Below are 21,823 nucleotides of genomic sequence, written 5' to 3' on the forward strand. Positions count from 1 at the left end.
CGCTTTAATCCTTACGCTCGGCCATTTTTCCTGCTTCTAACACATCAACTTTGAGGACAAAATGTTTACTTGTGACCTAATATATCTCACCCACTAACAGGTGCCATGATAAAAAGATAATCAGTGTTATTTACTTCGCCTGTCATAATGTCATAAAGTAAAAAAAAAACTCCTACAAAAAAAACACATTACAGGAAAACACTTGATTTCTCGCAAAATCGCATTTAATAATACATTAACGAGAAATATAAAGTTGACGTAGAAGAGACTCTAATGATCCAGAAAGCAATGCAGCTACAAAGTGACGAGCACAATGGCGCTGACAGCGGAGTTAGCATGAAAACCAAGACGCTGATCTTTACTTTGCATCACTATTTTATGCAGACATTCATTTAGATGAACCTAGCGATAAATCTCATTAGCGAAGTACAAAAAATAAAATAACACTAAAAAATAGTCGAGATTTTCTGTCAGGGTAAATTTAAATTGGATAAACATAAGTAAAATATCTCTAGAAAATCTTTATCCAGCACTTAGAAGTCAAAATCCATGTTCCGCTGTGAAAATCTTTAAAATCATAGTGATGATGAAAGAAGGAAAAAACTTCGAACTAGGAATGATGCATCTTGATCATTTATAGTGTGTGTGTGTGTGTGTGTGTGTGTGCGCTCAGACACAATGCCATTATCTACTAAAGCCTGATGATTTGTCAAAAAGACTGACATAGTAATTGTCCTACATGTGTGAACTGCTCAAGTTGATGAACATCATTAGGCATTAGGAGAGTGTGTCTGTGTGTGTGTGTGTGTGTGACTGTGTTGTGAACCTTCACTTCCTGATGGGAAGCCATGTACTGCTGACTTTCATCTCCTCGCAGCACCCCTTTGATGCCAGCATGTGAATTGGTCATCGTTAATTGTCTCCGATATTTAGCCTTCGTCTGATTTGCAAATAAGATTTAAACTCTTGCTCTCTCGTCGGCGCTCGGAATATTAAACACTGAAAACACTCTCTGATGCCGGTGGGCGGACCGCTGCCGAGCCACTCCGCAATCAGACATGGAATATAAATAGTTTAATTAGAATGTTGGTTCACTGGGACCTAAAAGCTTATTAAAAGAGCGACACCCAAATCTGAACGAAAGCAGAAACAGGGATATTGGATCTCTTAGGGAAATCATATGAATCATATATTGTAATATTTCAAGCATTGAGCATTGCATCTGGAGAGAAGCTAAAGTGAGCAGCACAGTTTCATAAATATAGATAAATCTAACGGTTGCCTACGGCTACATCTACACTAATCCGGATAAATTTGAAAACAGCATTTTCGTCTAAAAAATGCTCCGAATCCACACTATAGTTTTCAATCCTTTCCCAAAAGTTGCGCATCTGCACTGAAACACATCTGAAAACACCTAGGTCCCTGTACTGCTCCTGACCAAAACATAAGACGACTTGCGTCATTTGCGCCTGGTGTTTATTCACTTTGCGTTTTAAATGAAAACCCAATAGTGTGGACAAAAACTCTTGTGCATTAAAACTGAAGACTCGTTCTGGACGTCTCCTTATAGACATTTAATTAAATATCACAACCTTTTTTCCTAGATTATTTGGCACATTCGCCATATAAGCCCCTTTGAATGATATTTTACTATAGAAACTATAATATTAAAGATTAGACCAAGTACATGAGTAGAAAAGAAATTACAGAAATAGAAAGTACAGCCAGGAGTACTGAGGAAACTGACTTATGTCCTCCAACCAATCAGAGATGAGAATTTAACTAACTATGTTGGTTAGCCAGTTTTCTGTGCAAACGTTAGCTATGTTAGCTAGCCAGGTTATATTTGTTTGATAAAGGTCAGTTCAGGAAGCGTTCAAATGAGCCAATGTTACTACTAAAGTGGGTCTAAAACCAAATAATAACCTAAATAATCCCAAAATAACAAACGCTTCAAAAAAATATTTGAATGAACTAACCAGATTTGTAATACGTGTCTTAAAACTGCCTGCATATAAAGTAGCTTGGTCCACAGTGACCTTTTTGTGTGCTCATGTCATCTCTTTCTGAAAAAAAGAAGAAATAACAGTGGCCACTGCATTAATTATCTATTTTATCATGTGCATCTCCGTCTGGTCCATTTCTTTCTCTCTCATGTTCTTGAGGTGCAGTAATGAGCACTAGCTCGCCTCGTCCATCGTCTGCGCGTAACGACCCAGCCGCTAGCAGAGGTGTAGTTGTATCGGAGTACCACTCTCGCCAATTAGCGGCTGGCGGCACAATGGGCACAGTGTGAGGTCACAGGGCAGGAGACGGCTTCTTCGATTCGCTCGACTCGGCTCGCTGTAGGAGTGAGACGTCCCTCCCTTATTCCAACATCACACACGTATACACGCAGCAGTGCCAGTGTGACAGGTGACGAGACGGCACGGGGCAGGCGGGGGGGGGCAGGCTGTGAAGCGGTGGCTGACACCATCATTAAGTCCATTCATCAGTCAGGCTGTGACCTCAACACTTGTCTTCTCAGATGCGTTTTAAAAAGCTCCTGGGTGGAGCCTGGCTTTGTTTTGTCGGTCGAATGATGCTCTTGCTTTACCTAGATATTACCAAAACTATTTAAAACCTACCTTTTATACTTGAGTCTATTTTGGTCCTTCTGGTCGTTGTATTCATTTCAATTACGAATTTGGATGCATTTATGTATTTAGAGACAAAAACACATTAAATATCATAAAAATTTATGTTTTGCAACATTACTTGCTTTAATTAAAATATATCTGCTAAATAAAAAAAAAAGTAGTAGATTATTTTTTCTTCAAGTGATCTTAAGCTCGTTTTCAAGGAGGTCAAATTGAGTGCAAGTTTGAAAATAGTTCCTGCAAAGTTCATTTTAAGAAATAGGCGAAGACTAAACTAAGCCCAAATGAGACTAAACAATAAATGTATAAATAGTAAAGGCAGCCATGAGGGGCAGCAGGGCCATAAGTCTGTATCGTTCTCTCTGTGTATAGAGATTTATTGATCGCGTTGTTGATGGTGATGCAGTGGCTCGGGGAAGTGCGCCGCTCAGCAGTACATCACCAAGCCAACCTCTCGAGTGGCAGACAGACAGGAGTCAGGAAGACTAGCGTCATCACGCCAGCTTCAACCAGATCTCTGTGTGGCGAGCCACGGCTTGATGCGTACCGCTGTAAATTAGTCCCAGGCAGTGACACGCTGCTTGCTGGGTAATTTGGACAATGGGGCATTTGACAGCCCACCCATCACAGAAACTATGCCTGAGGGACACACATCCCTCTCCCTTGTTTTTTTTTTTTTATCCCTCCCCCTTGGGTGATGGTGCCACGCTCTAAGTAGCAGCATCATTCTCCAATCAAGCAACAAAATAGCTTTTCATCCGCCGAAACCAAGCAGCAGTACAGAGCGATAAAATAGAAAGCAACAGATTTTTCTATGTTTCCTCCTCTGTTGTTCATAAGCTGCTTGGGATGCCTTTTATAGCTGAACCTGCCACAAAGAGACGAGCGTGAATAAAAATAAATAAATAAATAAAAACATCCTTTTGCGAGACTTCAAAGAAGAATGCCCAGCTTTGCAATTCGGTGCAACAATGCAGCTGTGATTGTACCGGAGTTGCGCTGAGGTTCACTTTGATATCATGACATCTTTGAATTACTTTCCTCATCATAGGACACATTTTGTTTCGATGACACCCAAGGAAATGTATTTATTTTTTTTTTCCACAGCAAGCGATGCGTATTACTCCCAGTGGTAATCAGGCAGGGAAGTGTATAATATGCTTGAATGTGTAAATGGAGATCACAGATAACGAAGGAATGCCATACGTGTGGCAGCATTTTTTTAGCGATGAGACGTGTTGTGTATTTTGGAGCATATGGTCCCAGCAGGTCACACACTGGGTCAGAAATGAACACTCGAACTATGGCCGGGTGGTGTCCTTGGAGTGCCCTTTTCTCACTTTAGACCTCTAATGCTAGTCTGCTTATTGCCAGGCACCCCACTTCTCTTTCTCTCTTTTTCTCTCTCTCTCTCTCTCTCTCTCTCTCTCTCTCTCTCTCTCTCTCTCTCTCACTCAATCACTCTCTGACCATGTGAGTCACGGTGTCTTTAAAGGCGAAGCGTCAGGATTTTTTTAATCCCTTGATCCTAAGTGAAGATGGAGCTCTAATCCCGAGTCATTTCCTCATGCCGCCTCTGGAGAGACGCCAGCCCAGCGATGGCTTTGCCCCCCCTCTGTAAGGTCGCCACCTATCAGCGGAAACTCCATAAGCGTTCAGGTGCTGCACATTTCCAGGCGGAGGTCGAGTGATTCGTGTGCTCGGGAAAAACATGTCACCTCTCACTCCTCTTCGCGCTGTTTGATTTGGTTTCGAAATTGGCTTCGCATTCAAAACCGAACGGGTGTCACGGCTGGCATGTTTTGCAAGCGATCCCTTTTTTTGCGCCGTGGCACAGCTGACCTGGAGAAAATGCTACAGAGTAAGTGCGTGGCACACACTCGTCTCTTAGGAGCGGAGCTCTCCATTTCTTAAATCGTGCACCAGGCACGGTAATCACATGGTTTAGCTGTCTCCAGGCGACCGCACACACACACACACACTAAACACACGCTGCTTCATACCTCCTGCTTCAATTGTCTGTTTTTTTCCTAATCAACCCCTTTCATAATCTTATCTCTAAACTGCCAATGCCTTTGCTTAGACGTCGGCTGGGAGGACTGAATCGATTTATTTTTGCAGCTTAATCCTGTTCATACTTACATACAGAATAAGAGCTGTGTGTACTGGAATTTGCAGAACACCTCCGCCATGACCACTTCGACTGTGAAACCAGTTTGAATAATTCATTTTCTTTATTTAACTTTGTAGCCGAATCCAAGGCCCCGTTAAACCTGGCCACTGTAATGGAATGTTTTTCGCCAAGGGATTGATCGGACCCATCTCTCATTTAATGAAGCTGCCTCCTGAGTCTTAACTCTGTCTAATAAAGGGAGTGGTGGCTGGGTGGGCTCAAGTGTGTGTGTGTGTGTGTGTGTGTGTGTGTGTGTGTGTGTGGGCCCAGGAGTAAAGAAAATCGTATGGAGGAGGGGGTCAGCCAGATGCTAATGATGGTCGATAAACATCCGCATGAGTGGGTCTCCTCCCCGTTATTGCAAAGCGCCCCGTAATAAATGTCTGCATTAGCGCTCGGTAGCCAGCGAAGAAGAGATAAAGATTTTTAACTGGATTACTTCGTCCTTCAGGCAGCCCTCAGGCTTTCGGGATGAAAGCATAACATATGTTTATTTATGAAATGGGTCAGGTCGGTAGGCCGAGGTCACGCGGCGCGCTTCTAAACGCATCATCTTTCATCTCTGCGCTGCATGTTACGTTCTGACTCGTAAGTTCCTCTTTCTCTCGCTCTCTCTCTCTTTCTCTCTCTCTCTCCCTTTATGGGACGGGCAGGATTTATGCGAGCGCTCGTCCCGCATTCACGCTCGACTCTCCTCGGATGGCAGGGGAAAACAGCAGCTCGCTTGATACAGTGCCTTCTTGGGAACGATAAATCTGGTGATAGAATGGAGCTTATCTTTTACAATGGTGTCAGGGAGGAGCATCCTCCAGCTGCTGTCACATCTGTCTGAGCCATTGGGGAGCAAAAAAAAGGAATGGATATGGGGGTTTCGGGGGTATCCATTATAGCCCTATGCAGGATTATAGAAGGAGTCTCCAGTTGCAGCCCTTTTTATCCCACCCTGTGGTCCATTCCTCACCTCGACAGGCACACCAGAAGTGTTTCACTCTACTCTGAGATCTCTGACTGCATGAGATCCCCATCTAATATTCAGTGTTCAAATGCAATTTTATATCAAACACTTAATTCTCCAGCGTTGTCCACACTAACCTCTCTAAAGTACTCCCAAGGGTGATGTCAAAACTCCCCCAAAAAACTGCAGTTATCTTGCAGCTCTTTATGTTCTATCCTGCTCTTCTCTCTCTCTCTCTCTCTCTCTCTCTGATGTGCTTCCGCTGTAAAGGCACCACATCAAAACTGTTCATTAGTTGATCTTCAGATTTAAGTCCAGCCGTTGGCTATTTTCTTTTTTGTCTTTTTTAACTCCGTGAAAATTCATTGATCGGTTGGATTTGGACCTTCTGGTGTGAGGTGGACGCTGCTCGAAGGGAAAGTCTCTCTTGAAGAGAATAAGTAATTAAGTCCAATGACAATGAGGTTTTGATTCTGAGGCTCTTCTGAGGCTGATCCTGAGGCTTCGACAACAAGCATTCTCCCCCCATGTGACCAGACTTTAGAAGACTACACAGTGTGCGTGTGCGATTTAAAGATGAATATTTGAGCTTTGAAGACGTCTGAAGCGTAGTGAACTACAAAGTCCTGATAGCACCACCGACCCCCCACTGCATGTGTCGTTTCATCTCACAGGTATAGCCTGAGGTTTTGTAAACTCTGCTCTGCCTTGATCTGCATGGTGGCGCTATCAGTGCGATCATACCCTTATTCTGGGCAGTTATCAGCAGATTCCTCACAACCGTATCTCCAAAAAAAGATGATCACACCAGACTCTTTTTTTTTTTACCTTTAGAGAAACAAAAAGGCCCTGTCTGGGATGTGTCACCAGTTAAGGATTGGCTTTGTACTAGTTTCTCTGACAAAAAGAAAGCAAACATTGGTCATGGGTAAAAGCCTGTGTGTGCACTTTGAAAGCGACGCATATCACTTCAAATCTTCTGTGTAGCCTTCGAATCCTGGAAAAGGTAGACTTTAGGGGAATGTAGTGAGATGAGCCTGATTGGCCTCTGACAGGACAAAGGCAAATCTGTCTTTGAACATTTAGAATTTTATAGCATTTTTTATGAAAAAAAGAAAGTTAGTTGCCTAATTATGGACCTTAGGAACCCTTATGGCAGCACAGTAAGTATCCAATGTTCCAATGTTTAATATTAAGTAGTGCAAGTTGTTTTTCATAATCATAGTCAACCTCAAGAATTCAACAAAATGCAAAAGAAGGGAGAAGTGGTGGTACAGAGATTGAAGCAAAACATGGCCTGGGCATAATCTGTATATATGTAATACATTCTCTACGACATTTGCAATGTCACCCTCTCAGTCCCGTGAAGATTTATAAATTAGCATGCTTGTACGGTAGTGATAATTACTATAAAGCATATGTCATAATGTAGTTTACAGCATATCTGCATTTAATCACGCATACACCATTGCATTCTTAATATAGTGAAAAGTGAAACATCACAAAAAGGCTGCCACACAAGTTAACAGGCTTTTTGGTATAAAATATTAACATTCAACAACAAACCTATTCCTTATCATAAGCCTTAGTATTTAATGTTCCAGCAGATCATTATATATTTAAAATATTCACAAAAACCACGGTAACAAAAAAGACATCGCTCTCTCTCTCTCTCTCTCTCTCTCTCTCTCTCTCTCTCTCTCTCTCTCTCTCTCTCTCTCTCTCTCTCTCTCTCTCTCTATATATATATATATATATATATATATATATATATATATATATATATATATATATATATATATTAGAGAGAAAAAGAGAGCGAGGTCTTTTTTGTTAGTTTTTGTGAAAATTTGAAATATATAATGGTATTTATTTAATATTTTTGTGGTTCTCAAGACACTTTGAACATTGCTACAAAAAGATATATCTACATATATAGATATAGATATAGATATGTAGCTATATATTTTTGTCATACGAAGCCATGTTTAAAGTGTCTTGGAAACCACAAAAATATTCTCCCCCTTCTCAATATGAAACTAACAATCTGTGCCGAAGGTGGCAAAAAAACTCTGTTCAAAGTGTCAGTAACTCTGCAGTTGGCTTTTATGATTTTTTTTATAAGATGAATGTATTAATAAAATCTGCTTATGCAGAAGTATGTAAACAGCAAGCACCCACATATGAGGCCGGATCATTATTAATGACTATATTTAGCCAGAGAAAGCGCCTCTTTTCAGACGCGGTGATATAAAATATGGAGAGTAGTTGCGCATGTGGTGATAATTTCTCATAAAACGTACGAAATTAGATTTTAATGCTAACATGGTAGCAAGCTGCTACATTTACTGATTAAAGGAAAACTGCAGAATTGGATATTGCAGGGGAAAAGATAAGTATGTAGTGTATGTTCGGTTCAGCTTGAACAACTTGGAAAAATAACACTGCCACCGCCCCTCATAACCTACCTGAAAACGTTTATTGTTTTAATTGCATAGTGTTGTTTTCCAAGAGGCGTGACCAAGACTGCTTTAAATCAACAATTGTGATTCTAGAAGTTAAGAACCGACACTGAGTCATGACTCAGAGGCCACATTATCCCCCAGAGCTCAGATTCTTTTCTGCCTTTTTTATTCATTTGGAAAGAAAGAAAGCTTGCAGGCCCCAGTGTTAAGAGGGTGAGGTGTGGTTGAGTTCCAGTCTGACTGTTCCAAGATGGCTTTCGTGATAAGCCCCGCTCTCGAATTACATCCCCATCAAAAACTGGCAACCTAGCATGAAGAAAAATTCACACACATGATGGCATGCAGATGGGTTTCACAGGGTCTACATGCTTTCTTTCTGCCATGCGTCTTTTCTCGATGGAGGTTTGTATGCTCCGTATCTATTAGCACCCTTCCTTATATCTAACATCATGGGTGTGACTCGATTCCCTGACGGTGACAGTAGTGCGAGCTGTGTTGTAGTGAATGAAGAGGAAACATGCATCTCTCTTTATCTCAGGCTGTATCTCTCCCCCTCTCTGGAAAGAAAAATGTAGACAACCCCAAAGATGAATAAACTATAGCGATTCTGAATGGGTAGGAGGGAAGACCCAGTTTATTTAAAGTCAGAACCCAGTAAACAAAAAAACAATACACGGTAAATTTTTCAACATAGTTCTTTCACAACTCACTTTTCCAAAGTCTGTTTGGCTCACTAAACCCTTTTTGTGAAATACAAACAGAGCTTTAATCACAATCTAATTTATCATTAATACTAAAATGATTTGGATGAACATCTGACCCCCCCAAAAAATCAAATAGACTTACAAAGTATTAGAGCTTATACTTAAGTCTATTTAATCTTTTTTTTTTTTGGGTCAGCCTTTTCACAGAACGAATTTGGAGAGTGTTACTGTGAGCTAATGAATAATCATGATAATGCATAAACAAGCTAATAGCAGGTAATGTTTTTTTAAAGAACATTAGCTGGCTAAATAAATGAAGGTTCAAGCAATGGTAAACAATAGACACTAGACAACAGTTTCAGGATGGCTTTTGTGATAACACTCTCAAATTACATCCCTGAGCATCCCATCAAAGCTTAAAATTGAATTAACCTCAGGTAAATTTAACAAAGAAAACCTAAAGAGCTAACTTGTGCTATCTTAGATAATGACTATCCACCTAATGCTAGATAATTTATACATAAGTGATCTCATGTTGAAAATAATGATCTGGTTAACTTGTAACCGGTTAAAGAATGTTAGACACGCTGGAAAAATACATTTTGCCCTGCTAACTTAGGAAATAGAGGACAAATATTAGTATTTTGCACAATGATGCAGCAGTGCTATTTGTTTTTCAGCTAAACACATATTTCTATATATATTATATTATATTGTATTTTATATATATATATATATATATATATATATATATATATATATATATATATATATATATATATATATATATATATATATATATATATATATAATGGAATGAGCTCTTGTCTAATATCAAAGTTTCATCGAATGGAGATGAGAGCAGCGCTTTAAACGTCAATAACGTGAGATGGAGAGAAAGGGGTGTGGCTTTCCGGGGTGCAACTGTCAGTCATTCCAGATTTCTATGTCACTTGGCTTATTTTAAGTTTTGAATGATAACTCCTAGTAGCATACACCCAAAGAAGGTTGGCAGCTTAATTCTCCCCCTTCATTTTTCCCCAAGGAGCATGTTTATTTCCAGATAATATTTTGGCTGCACCGGTAGCTGGTGATTGCGAGTTGAATCCTGCACACGGAATCCTTTCATGCTGCTGTCTGATCTGTGATATCGTTAAATGATAGGGAAGAAATGCTAGAGCAAGGGATAGAGAGAGAAATGTGTGCTGGTTTTTTGAAGGCAGTTTCTAGGTCAAGGTCTTCCATGTGGCTGTAAAAGTGTGATGTTTTTTCTTTTATCTGAGTAATGCAGAGGAAGGACACTTAAAAAGGATGCAGTGCAAAAATGTATATATTCAAACTAATGAAACCAATAACACCTTAGAAAATATTTGACAGATATTGTAAAAATCTGTTTCATCAAGATAAAGATTATTTGTTCTTATACATCTATAGAAATCATATATTTAATCTAGTTAGCATAGTTTTTTGGCTACGCTGTATCCTATAAATATGTCTAACCTACAAACAAACTGAACTAATGAAAATTTGCAAAGAAATTTGTTAATAAACTCAGCTAATAAACAATAACGCAGCACAACACATGATTGCTTGGCTAGCTAATTTAGCTACAGATATTCATATACCAAGAGATAATATGGCTAGTTTCTTTTAAAAATAATTAGCAAAGTGAGTGTTAAATGCATTTACAAGCTAGAAGTGCTGGTTGATTATTTGTTAGCTTGAGTTCTATTAGCGTGTAGGATTTCTTTGCAGACCTTGGCTAGTTAGCTAAACTGGCTAGCTTACTTAGCTATTTAGTTAATTATTCTTCAATTACATGTAATACTTGGAAACGTTTAACGCGCTTAGGTTTTCTATGGTTACAAAGAAAACTGCGCAGCCAGCTTAGCTAATAAATAATCAATCATCATCACACATGTAAACGTTTCTAATGCTACATTTAGTATCCAAAAACCAATAGTCCAAAAGGGCCCAACATTTTTCCACGGAAGGGCCAAAGATTACAAACCATATTATATTCAAATTAAGGTAGCTAAATCTTCCCTAATTTATGATTTTAATATTTATAAATACATTTGTAAAATAGTCTGTATTTTTAGAGTTTTCTAGTTCAATGAAACTTATAGTACAATGAAAACAATTCCATCTGTAGTACAATATGCGTTAAATGACTAATACAGCTATTCAAGCTATTATTAATACATCCATATGCTTGTAATATCAGTGATGTTGAGTGTGAAACATGAATCTGGCCCTAATTTTTTAGAAATCTTTTTCCAAATTGGGCTGCAGCTGACTTACTGACAAAGTCAGGATATTATGTAAGTGACAGGCAGTTAGTTTGCTTCTCAGTTTGCACTTTCTCAAGTTCATTAGACTGAAAGTTTGCTTATAGCAGTAGGCACTGCCAAAGTTTTTGCTGCTTAAAAATATAACGAAAAATGTTATCTCTTAATTAAAAATGAAGCTCTGTGTCAATTTTTTCCTCTTTTTCATGTATGGGCCTAGTTTTGCAATAGATACTTTACACAAGCAAACCTCAGTAATGAAACGAAATTGGGCCAACAATGTTAGCTAATGTGTGTCTAACAGTGTATACCTGAGCCAGCAATGCTGCTTGATTATTTATTACCAAAGTAAGGTAGCTAATAACACGGCAGTCCAGAAGCAAATTTGTCTGGCTTGCTAATTTAACTAATGGATAATCACATAAACCAAGAGCCGGTTTACACAAGCTAACCTCAGCTAATGTTTGGAAAAGAAACTAGCTAATCAATATATTGGCTGAGTTTTCCAGTACATTTTTGCAAACATGCGATGTGAGCTAGGGTATATACTAAAGCTAACCCAGGTTTTCAGAACCAAGAATGTAATTTGGTTTTGGCAGGAAAATTAGTTTAGTTATACAATAAAATGTGTATAGAAGCTGTAAATAGTTAAGTGCCTAATATTTAAATTTGTGGATTACACAGGAATCGACAAAAGCAGTGTTTGGGATCAATCAGTACCGAGGTGAAGAGGGTTTTTTTTGTGTGTGTGTGAGTGTGTGAGTGTGTGTGTGTGTGTGTGTGTGTGTGTGTGTGTGTGTGTGTGTGTGTGTTTGTGCATGTTCATGTGTGTTTGGCTTGATAACCCCTGCATATTTCTGTGTTTGTTCTGCCTGTAGGTTTATCAGTATGTGTTTAATAAAGACCGGTTGATGAGGCCAGCTGTTTTACTGGGTCATGGTTATGGTCCAGGGCTAATAGCTGCACTGGAGCATGAATTTGATCAAAACGTGCACTTGTGTTTTTCCCAGATCCCGACACCCCTTCGCATTCTCAGGCATGCGGAAAGCCTGTTTTTGTGCATTTCAGTAAACACTCAGCCCAGCAGGAAATTCAAACTTATCTGATATTTCCTGACTCATGTCATCTGTTTTAAATATTATACATGCACGGCTGCAATATATATTATAGAATAGCACTCTTACTATTTCTTACAGTCATCGGCTTTATTATCACTTTCAATATATCATTAAAAATAGCATGGAAAATGTTTTTTACAGATGTGACAGGAATTAACATAGTTTTTGTTTTTATGTTTGGCAGAAATTTTATTTATTTCGACTTGAGCTAATCTTCATTAGTGGAATTCAGTGCATAGCATTTAATGTGTATGTAAGGGCGGTTATGAGCAGGAGCTTCCCTGTGTTTCCCTGTACCTATAAATAAAACAATATCCGCTTATGGTCACAAGTAACAAGTAGTTTTTGCACATATTTATACCATAATACCACATTATACTAGCAATCATTTAAAAACAAAATGTGAAAAGAGGAATTAAACACATACAGCATTCTCACAGATTTTTTTTTATTGAGCACATTCTCTCAGATCTCCATTATATACTTTAATGGAGATCTAAGAGAAGGTGCTTAATAAAAAAAATGTAAGTTTAAAAAATATAAACAAGCATTACTCCTTTAATGATTAAATATTTTCTTAAAAGTATATATTTATTTCTCTCTCACTTCTTCTTCTTTTCTCTCACTGGTATACATTCACCCTCGGGCTACTACGAAGCAGCAACCCGGGGTCAGCTAGAGTTTACCGCTCATCTTCAATTAGCAGATGACTAGAGGCTGATGACTGTGCAGGTGTGATCCCAGAGCAGGTTGTGCTAAAAAGCAGACTCTGTGTCAGTGCAGCCTCTGCCTTTCTGCACTTCTTGGACCGTTTCTTTTGTATCTTGTGCACTTTGCACTCTTCTTCCTCTCCTACCTGCCTTACCACAGCAGCACACACCGTCTCATGCCGAATAGATCTTGACATGCAGGCAGGGCTCCTAACATTAGGGGCCTTATTGACGCAATATTGTCTTTCTGCCCCGACAAGATTTGTTAAGACACAGAGCACCGGAGAATTGAAGAGAGAGCCAAAGAAATACAGGTCGGGGGAAGATTTGCCGATGTGGTGATTTAACCTTTTTGCCACAGGAAGTGATGTGCCTCCTCTTCAGACTCATTTCTATTGGGGGTAAATAATTGATGTCTAGCAGTTGGGTGTTAGGAATAGAAAACGGAGCAGAGGTGACAAATGGGCTCTGCAAATGGGTTTCCTCATCCCCCCCGTGTGCAGAGTCAAAGGCCGGATATTGAGCCAGGCTGACACACCTGGAGGACCATCCTTGTGCAGATGTGTGTGTGTGTGTGTGTGTGTGTGTGTGTGTGTGTGTGTGTGTGTGTGTGTGTGTGTGTGTGTGTGTGTAATATTCAAGTGGGACTAAGCTTTTGGCTAGTTTTCCATGTTCAAGAGGGAATGTTTGAGGGGCCCTTTAGATGTCCAGCGCCATAGATTCATTTTGTAAATAGGCTGATAAATATAGGTGTGCGTTTGATGGGGCCAGACAGCAGCCTGACAGTGAGAGGCATGCTGATAAAAGAGACCCATAATTACAGGGGGCTTAACCATCTGCAGCCCAAATATCTACAGAATTAAGTACACCAGAACCCCCCCTAGACCAGTAGTGAAAGAAAGAGACTGCAAACCACAAGTGCTGGGTTCGGGGAAATATAAAAAGGTGCACATGCCATTTTCTTAACAGCCAGCCCTGTCGTTGCTACTGGTTTCAAAGTGCTAACAGTAGCTGCGGTTCAGGGTGGAGAGCGGGCAGGAGCTCTGAGCCAATGTGGAACCTTCCCAAAAACATCTCCTTGCCAAACCTGCTTGTATAAACATTTACCTCAATGATAAATGAGCTGTGATGTTGCTCTATATTGTGTGTATCAAGTTTATAAAAACTGATCCTTATCTCTCTCTCCCTCTCTCCCTTTTCTCTCCCTTTTTCTTCCCTTGTAACAGATGATGACTACTTGGGGTTGGGCGATCTTCCCGAGACTTTTCCTTCGGACCCACCAGAGCCCCTCCCCCACTTCCTGATGGAGCCTGAAGAGGCCTACATTGTCAAAAACAAGCCCGTCAATTTATACTGCAAAGCCACGCCTGCCACACAGATCTACTTTAAGTGCAACAGCGAGTGGGTTCCCCAGAAGGAGCACACGGTGGAGGAGCGTGTGGACGAGACCTCCGGTCAGTATTCACCTTTAGTCCATTCAGTTCAATGTCCACACAAGTCAAATTAACAGACACACTTTGAGAAGAAACATTGGAATATTGGCCAAATGAACAATAATTTTAATTTTTTTATTATTTTTTTTAACAATCTGCCACACCTGTAATGAGAGTGGAATTTCACTGCACTTTCCTTAAACTAAAATGCCCATAAAGCTAGTTTAGGGCTGCTACTGTACCTTTAACATGATGTTTATGTTCCTTGTCTGGTTCTCGAGACATCATTAAGGCTCAGACAGTGCTGACAAGTGAGCTCTTTTGTCTGACACAACAGACACACTTGGGATCGAGCGAGACTGACCAAACGAGAGCATATAGTGCAAACTAAAAAGAATGAAGAGTCTTCAGAATGTGTAGCGATCTCGCTTGGAAAGTAATGGTTTATATTTAGAAGCCCAAAAGTATGTGTGCTGGAGGTGAAGGTCATTTTCGAGCAATTCTAAAAATATTTATTCTCAAACGTGTCAAACTTATTTTGTGTTTCACTTCTGGCACCTCACAAGACACCACTTGGCACAGCAATACTGTATAAACAAGTATTAGATAACATACAATTCCGCTTTCTAACCTTAAGCCAAAATCTAGACATTGTCTATGGTCATTTGTGCATGTGCTATCTGGCATTTTCAAATTCAGGCTTTTGGGCTAGAAAGAATTCAGCCCTAACTTCGCCTCTCCATATTATAGTGCTTTTTTTATTTGTTTTGTTTGTTTGTTTGTTTTTTTATAACCATTGGTGGTGCTGTTGCACTGCAGTTTAAACTAGCAGTAACATGGATGCCAAAAATAAACCTTTATTTAATTGAAATACAAACGACTCAGCTCCGTTAGCACATTTCTACCGAAAATCCCTGAATTCTTGCTACAGAGCAGAATGTGGAGACCTATGGAGCCATTTGGGTTAATAGAATCTCATGTTCTTTGATTTGATTGGCTTACTCACTCTGATAAGAAACATCACACAGCACTTTCTTGTAAAGGTTCTACTTCAGTGTAGTCCAAGTAGCAGCATATTTTCGATTATTGTGGAAAGCGTTATCTAAATGGCGCTACAAAGCCCATTATTTGCTGAAGGGAATTTAGTTTTCTCCCTCTCTCTCCCTCTCTCTTACTCTCCCTCTTTTCATCACCATGTGATTTCTCTTTCCTGCCTGTGTATTCACAGGAATATTGACTGGTGAGTCAAGTTCTTTCTTGCTTTTATCTCTTTTCACATCTCTCTCTCTCTCTCTCTCTCTCTCTCTCTCTCTCTCTCTCTCTCTCTCTCTCTCTCTCTCTCTCTCTCTCACTCTCTCACTCTCTCAGACAATGGCAGATCTCAGTCCCTGTCACGTATCTCGCAAACGACCGCCATTACGCCAATTAACAGCTCATTAAAACCGAACTGCCATCCCATCGTAACACGTTTAGCCCCGACGAGAGTGGCATGTTTTTATGGCTCTGTTCACTCAAGTCGAAAGCTGGAGCGCTGCAGATCAGAGCTGAATGCAAACACGTGCCTCTCTTCTGCTTACTGTCTGTGGGCTGTTAATAACCAGCAGCTCAATAGTGTCTTCAAAGCAGAGATAGGAAAAGAAAGTGCTCATGAGAGTGGCGTGATTGCTACCTGTGGGCACAAGGGACAACTCAATTTCCCTCTTTGGCAGCTGAATGCAGGCAATCAAATAGGCCCTGTTGTCTGTAATGGTTTCTGAAGCCCTAAGGGGGATTTTATTCGTATTTTCTTTCTCACATATATATATATATATATATATATATATATATATATATATATATATATACACACACACACCGAGAGAGAGCATGCCTTAGGGCGCCATTAGGTTCGATGTTACAACATTGGTATAATAACTAAATATAATCAGTTCTCAGTCTCTGTGGAAGAATATAACCAGGAAATTTGAATGGAGTATTAAAAAAAAAAAAAAGGAAGGTCACAGACAAAAAAAGGCCTAAAAGGCCAAGAAAATTTTCTTAATCTTCTTTTTGAGAAACCGGTAAAAGTCCAGAAAGGACCTGGCTCAGCATCTGCCAGCTTCATCAGGATTCAAAGTTGATCTCCCTACAGCTTGATCAGGAATGGATCACCTTTGTGGAAGGGTAGCAACCAGGAAAACACTATTTGTAAGGTTCAAAAGGCTAAGATAATCTAATGCTCACAAAGATTCGAATGGACATCAGTGGAAAAGAATATTATGAAGTGATGAAGATTTGATTACAATTTTTGGATCCAATTGTTGACAAATTTAAGAAGAATCGAAGAGAGATAGAAGATTGAGTGTGTGCAGCCTTCAGTGAAACATGGTGGAGGGTCTGTCCTGGTTTGGGGCTGCATTTCTACCAGTGGTGTTGGTGATAGTGTTCAAATTGATGGAATCAAAAGTAAAAAGAGATGTTTTAATTCATCATTCCATTCTTTCTATAATAACGATCCCAAGCACACTGCTAATGCAGTAAAATTATATTTGGAGAGAAAAACAGTTGATAAAACACTGACAGTCATGGACTATCCTGCATACAGTCCAGACCTAAATTCTATAGAGGAAGTATGGGATCACCTGGACAGAAATAGAAAGATAAGTCTAAAGAAGAACCCTGGGAAGTGCTGAAAGAAGCTTAAAGAAGATTACTTCAGAAAACATCAGAACAGACTCCCCAGAAGAATTCAAGTTTGCTTAGTGCAAAGGGAGGTCACACTAAATATTGACCTTTGCTTGAAAAAGCCATTTCTGAAAATTGTTGTGAAACACGCAGAGAGAGAGAGAGAGAGAGAGAGAGAGAGAGAGAGAGAGAGAGAGAGAGAGAGAGAGAGAGAGAAGTGAGTTTGTATGCTTGTTAGAATATCACCACTACTTAAAATAACACAGGATGAAAAACCCATAAACGCATTGCTTTGCAGTTGGAATAAAGTGTTAAACATATGGCAAATTGCTTTTCAAATTTTTTCCTTTGCACGTCAGTGCTGGCAGGATGCACGATTATACGTCTCTACAGAGCAACGGGTTTTGCCAATTGTTGTGTTTTAGCAAATAAAATGTATACTTACATTTTTTTTTACTTTTTCTTTTTCTTAAGACTTGGACTCACTTTACAGCATATTGTGAAAAATCTGGGCTTCTCACACATTTATGGCAAGACCAAGTGTCTGGGGATTACATGTGCCTCACCCAACTTCTATCTTTTTTGCAGGTTTAAACAAAGCACTCAATGAACAAACTAAATAGTTGACAGTATCAATCATTAATTATTTTTTTTTAAGTGAATGTTTTTTTTTTTTTTTTTTTATTATTGATCTTGTACTGTTACTTCTACATTCTGATTTGTATCTTGTTCTCCATTTAGAAGCTCCACAAATGCTTGTTTCTTTTCTATGTCTTCTATTTATTTTACACTACATTGCCAGAAGTTTGCGGACACCTGGCCATGAGTATGGTGTGTGTTTTCTGAGCATTCCACATTTAGTTCTCATTTGCTTTTATAAGTCCCTCATCTCTCTTGTAAGAAGATGTGCCACTACATTTTGGAGTGTGCTTGCTGACATTTGTGTTCATCAGCCACAAGGGTGTTAGAAAAGGCAGGTGCTGATGTAGGGTGAGGAGGCCTGGGGTGCAGTCAGCGTTCCAATTCATCCCAAAGGTGTTCAGTAGGGTTGAGATTAGAGCTCTATAGCAGGCCAATTAAGATCTTCCTCTCCAAACCATGTAAACCATACATTCGAGCTGGTTTTGTGCACAAGGGGATTGTCATGCTGGATCCAGTTTGGGTTTCCAAGTATAAGTGAATTCACAATTGTATTATACCGCATTCAAAGACGTCCTAGACAATTGTGTGCCTCTAGTTTTGTGGTCAAAGTTTGGAGAAGATCCTCATATGACAGGAAAGGTCTGGTGTCCCAATACTTTTGTCTCTATAGTGTATTTTTCAATAGCTATTGATAGGATCTGTTCATCAACACTCCCAATCACTCCAGTTGCAAAAAAAAAGTCTCTACTGTCATTGTACTGCATTTAGCTGTATGTTAATTAAACAGATGATGTCATGTTTTACATTGTTTGGGAAACATGCAGGGAAATAATAGGAATGAAACACTTTGGGGGATTGCGTTATAGGGAAATAATGCCATTCAGCTGTGCGTCACTCTGTTAAATAATTTCCAGATTAGGAAAAAAGTTGCACCAATTAAGCTTAAGAGGAACACTGAGTCATTCCTGAAATCTTCACCCGCTCGGTGTGCGATAAAAAGATTTATCCAAGGTCACACAGACCACCAGGAGGCACCACATTAGTTTAAGCTCAGCTCGGAGCGTATGATCGAGAAATAAAGTATTGACGCCACATCTTCCCAATTAGCAAACAGCTTATAGAGAATGCTGACTTACTGAGATGAGGGCCGCACACAAATCTGAGATTGTTTACGAGCTATCCGAGCTCCCGCCTTGCTTCAGTGGTTGTCGTGAATACGTGGATCAGCTTTTCGCAGTCTTTTTCACTGAATCACTCTTCGCTAACTTGACTCTTCCCGTCTTCCCTTCCCTCCCCTTCCATCTATTTAATGTTCTCTCTCGTCATTCGACTTTCGTCTCTCTTCTTCTTGCTTGCTCTCCGTTTATCTCCTTTATATTTTGGCTCTGGGTGCCTCTACCCACTCTACTCCTCTCTAGTTTCCCCTGATTGACAGAAAAGAACCGCAGCTAGAGGCTGGTCAATAGCCATCAAAGCCGGGAGAAACATGATCCAATGCCCACACTCATCCTCTACCCCTATCCCCTCTCTCTGCCTCTCTCACTCTTCCACTGTATTGGGAAGGGGAGTAGATTAACAGGCATTTAGGCCAGCAGCGGGCCGAGCTGGAGCGTTATCTGCGCCAGGCACCAGGCTCCATGCCTCAGCCTTTCCTCCATCTTCCTCCTTTTCTGGAAAAGAAAGAAAGCCTATGCTTGTATGCAGGATCATTATCTCCCTGCAAATGGATTTTTTGGAAGTGGCTTCAAGGAGAAACACCTACTCAAATGTTCCAGCATCGATTCTCTCTCTTTAACCACCGCCTCAGAATCAACAAAAGGAGAAGAGAGAAGGTTTTGAATCGCACCTGATTAAGGTCACGCTTGGAGGAAGAATCGGACAAACGTTATTCTTTTTTTTCCTTTTTTTTATACGGATTGTTGTAGTACCATTAGTTCTGCGAGGGAAATTACGGGCGTTTTTTCTTCAGATGGAGCACTCGAGGGGGGCTGGCGTGAGGCAGTAATTCCGTTACTTGTTACAAATTTGGGTCCGAGCAATAAATAGCTACTGGATACTCAGTGCTTTTAGCTTTGGAGCCAGCCTGACTCGGGTGTAGTGTGCACTTATTCCAAACGAGCGGGCAGATGCCAAATACTCTCTCTCTCTCTCTCTCTCTCTCTCTCTCTCTCTCTCTCTCTCTCTCTCTCTCTCTCTCTTTCTGTATCAATCCCTCTTTGTCTCTCGTTCTCCAACACTTAGGCACTGCTCGTGCTCATCTCCAGCCGGCCCAATTGATCGCTACAAATGAACCTAAGTTAATTATGTTGCGTTGCAGTGGTGTAATGCACACCACGGACACACCATCACCCATTCACCCCTCCCCCGACCCAATTGCGAGGTGAAATGGAGGCGAGTTATTTTGGAAAGACAGTTGCAAAGAAAAAAAGAAAAAAGTCTACCTCTCACAGATCAATAACATCCTGAAGCTAATAATGACAACCATGCTAATAAGGGATCGGTTTTCAGCCGCCAGCCCCACAGGCGAAGATGTGAGAAATTACGTAAGAGAAGATTCAATTGGGACTCGTATCCAAGGCGAATTTCTAAAAAATTCATAAGCATGCCATATTAGATGACAGCTATTCCTCGGTGATTATCTTGCCGCTTTGTTTAGTACGCTATAGTATACTGTAATGACTTATACACAGACCTGGGGTATGATGTAATGTGTAGTAAGAATATAAGAATACACTCCATCTATATTCTCTGTACATCACTCATTTTGTACCTCACAAAGCATAAAGAACTAAATTGGTGTAGCGTCAACAACTGTTTAGCTGCTCAATAAACAGGGTCACTTATGCAGCATGAAATAAAGTGACCGCGACACAACCAGCGCTTTCATCTGATCATCATTCAGCTGTGATTTCTATCGGCTATGTCCTGAGCTAAACCTTCGCTGCTCTAGTTAGTGACGTCTCAATTTAAAATCCGTTCGCTGCTCTCGCCAGGATCAGGTCGTCCTTCTGAACCAGATAAAATGATATGAATATAGTGTGTGTGTGTGCCTGTGTGTGCGCGTGCGAGCGATCGTGTTTTCCCCAGGCGAGCTTTGATGCACTGTTTTATCAGATCAGAGCACGGCTACATGATCAATGTCAAAATCCTGGATGCCAGCCAATTTTCGAATTATAACAAAAAAAGCCTTTTTTTTTTGTTTGGAAATTTGTTGACGTGGCATTACACAGCAAATATCTCCCATTCGAATTGAAATCAAAACTTTCCAGTGCATATGCTACATAAATACACTGTATAATCGGATGCGCTATGTCTTATTGTCAGGCTGCAGACGCGGAAGCCGATATAGTCCGACCATTGTCCTTTTATTTCAACAACCGTACAACACAAAAACACTCATAAGCCGTTGAAAACAACAAACAAAGACATCCGCTCGATACGCGTTGTCCGCTATCAGTTCGAATGTCCCAAGCATAATCCATAAAGCCTTCGGCAATGAGTAATCCAAGTCGGAAGTGGAATTCGCATATACAGCCGGCGGTCGAGCAGCCACGTGATTGTCCAGCTTGACAATATATGACAATATAACGACCGACAGCCTGTGACTCAAGAACGTGAGTTTATGTAGTCTGATCTTTCCTGAGCCACAGCTGTCGGTAATCTTGGGAAGCAGCGTGACTGCTATCGAGGGGGGCGTGGCAGGGTGGATCTCTGACAGCTACAGAGGGGGGCGTGGCAGGGTGAATCCCTGACACTTATAGTGTAACACAATTACACAATATAACATTTATCATTCATTTAACTCGTAATTCTTTAAGCTGAAATCATTTAAAACAGTATTTTATAAACCAAAAAAGCCACATAATGAACATTAAAATTAACAAATGTTTTTTTCCATTTATGAGAAGAGAGAAATTTGTAATGACTAGTCTTAAAAAGTAATTCTGTAATTTAATAAATGTTAAATAGCAAAAAAAATCTGTACTACATCAACCATTAAAATAAACAAATTTAAAACCGTGTGTA

The 21,823-nt window shown here is 40.1% G+C and overlaps 1 protein-coding gene across 3 annotated transcripts in view; it reads left to right on the top strand.

Annotated features, from left to right (window-relative positions):
- The window catches only part of unc5cb (unc-5 netrin receptor Cb), a 155,881-nt gene that overhangs the window by 56,196 nt on the left and 77,862 nt on the right, over positions 1-21,823 (top strand). For all 3 annotated transcript variants that reach the window (XM_083568312.1, XM_083568310.1, XM_083568311.1), the window contains exon 2: positions 14,285-14,512. In XM_083568312.1, the coding sequence (XP_083424438.1) occupies positions 14,285-14,512 (228 nt within the window). The remainder of the gene's footprint in view (positions 1-14,284; positions 14,513-21,823) is intronic.

This window comes from Silurus aristotelis (genome assembly GCF_946808225.1).
Source record: "Silurus aristotelis genome assembly, chromosome: 18".
Lineage (NCBI taxonomy): Eukaryota > Metazoa > Chordata > Actinopteri > Siluriformes > Siluridae > Silurus > Silurus aristotelis.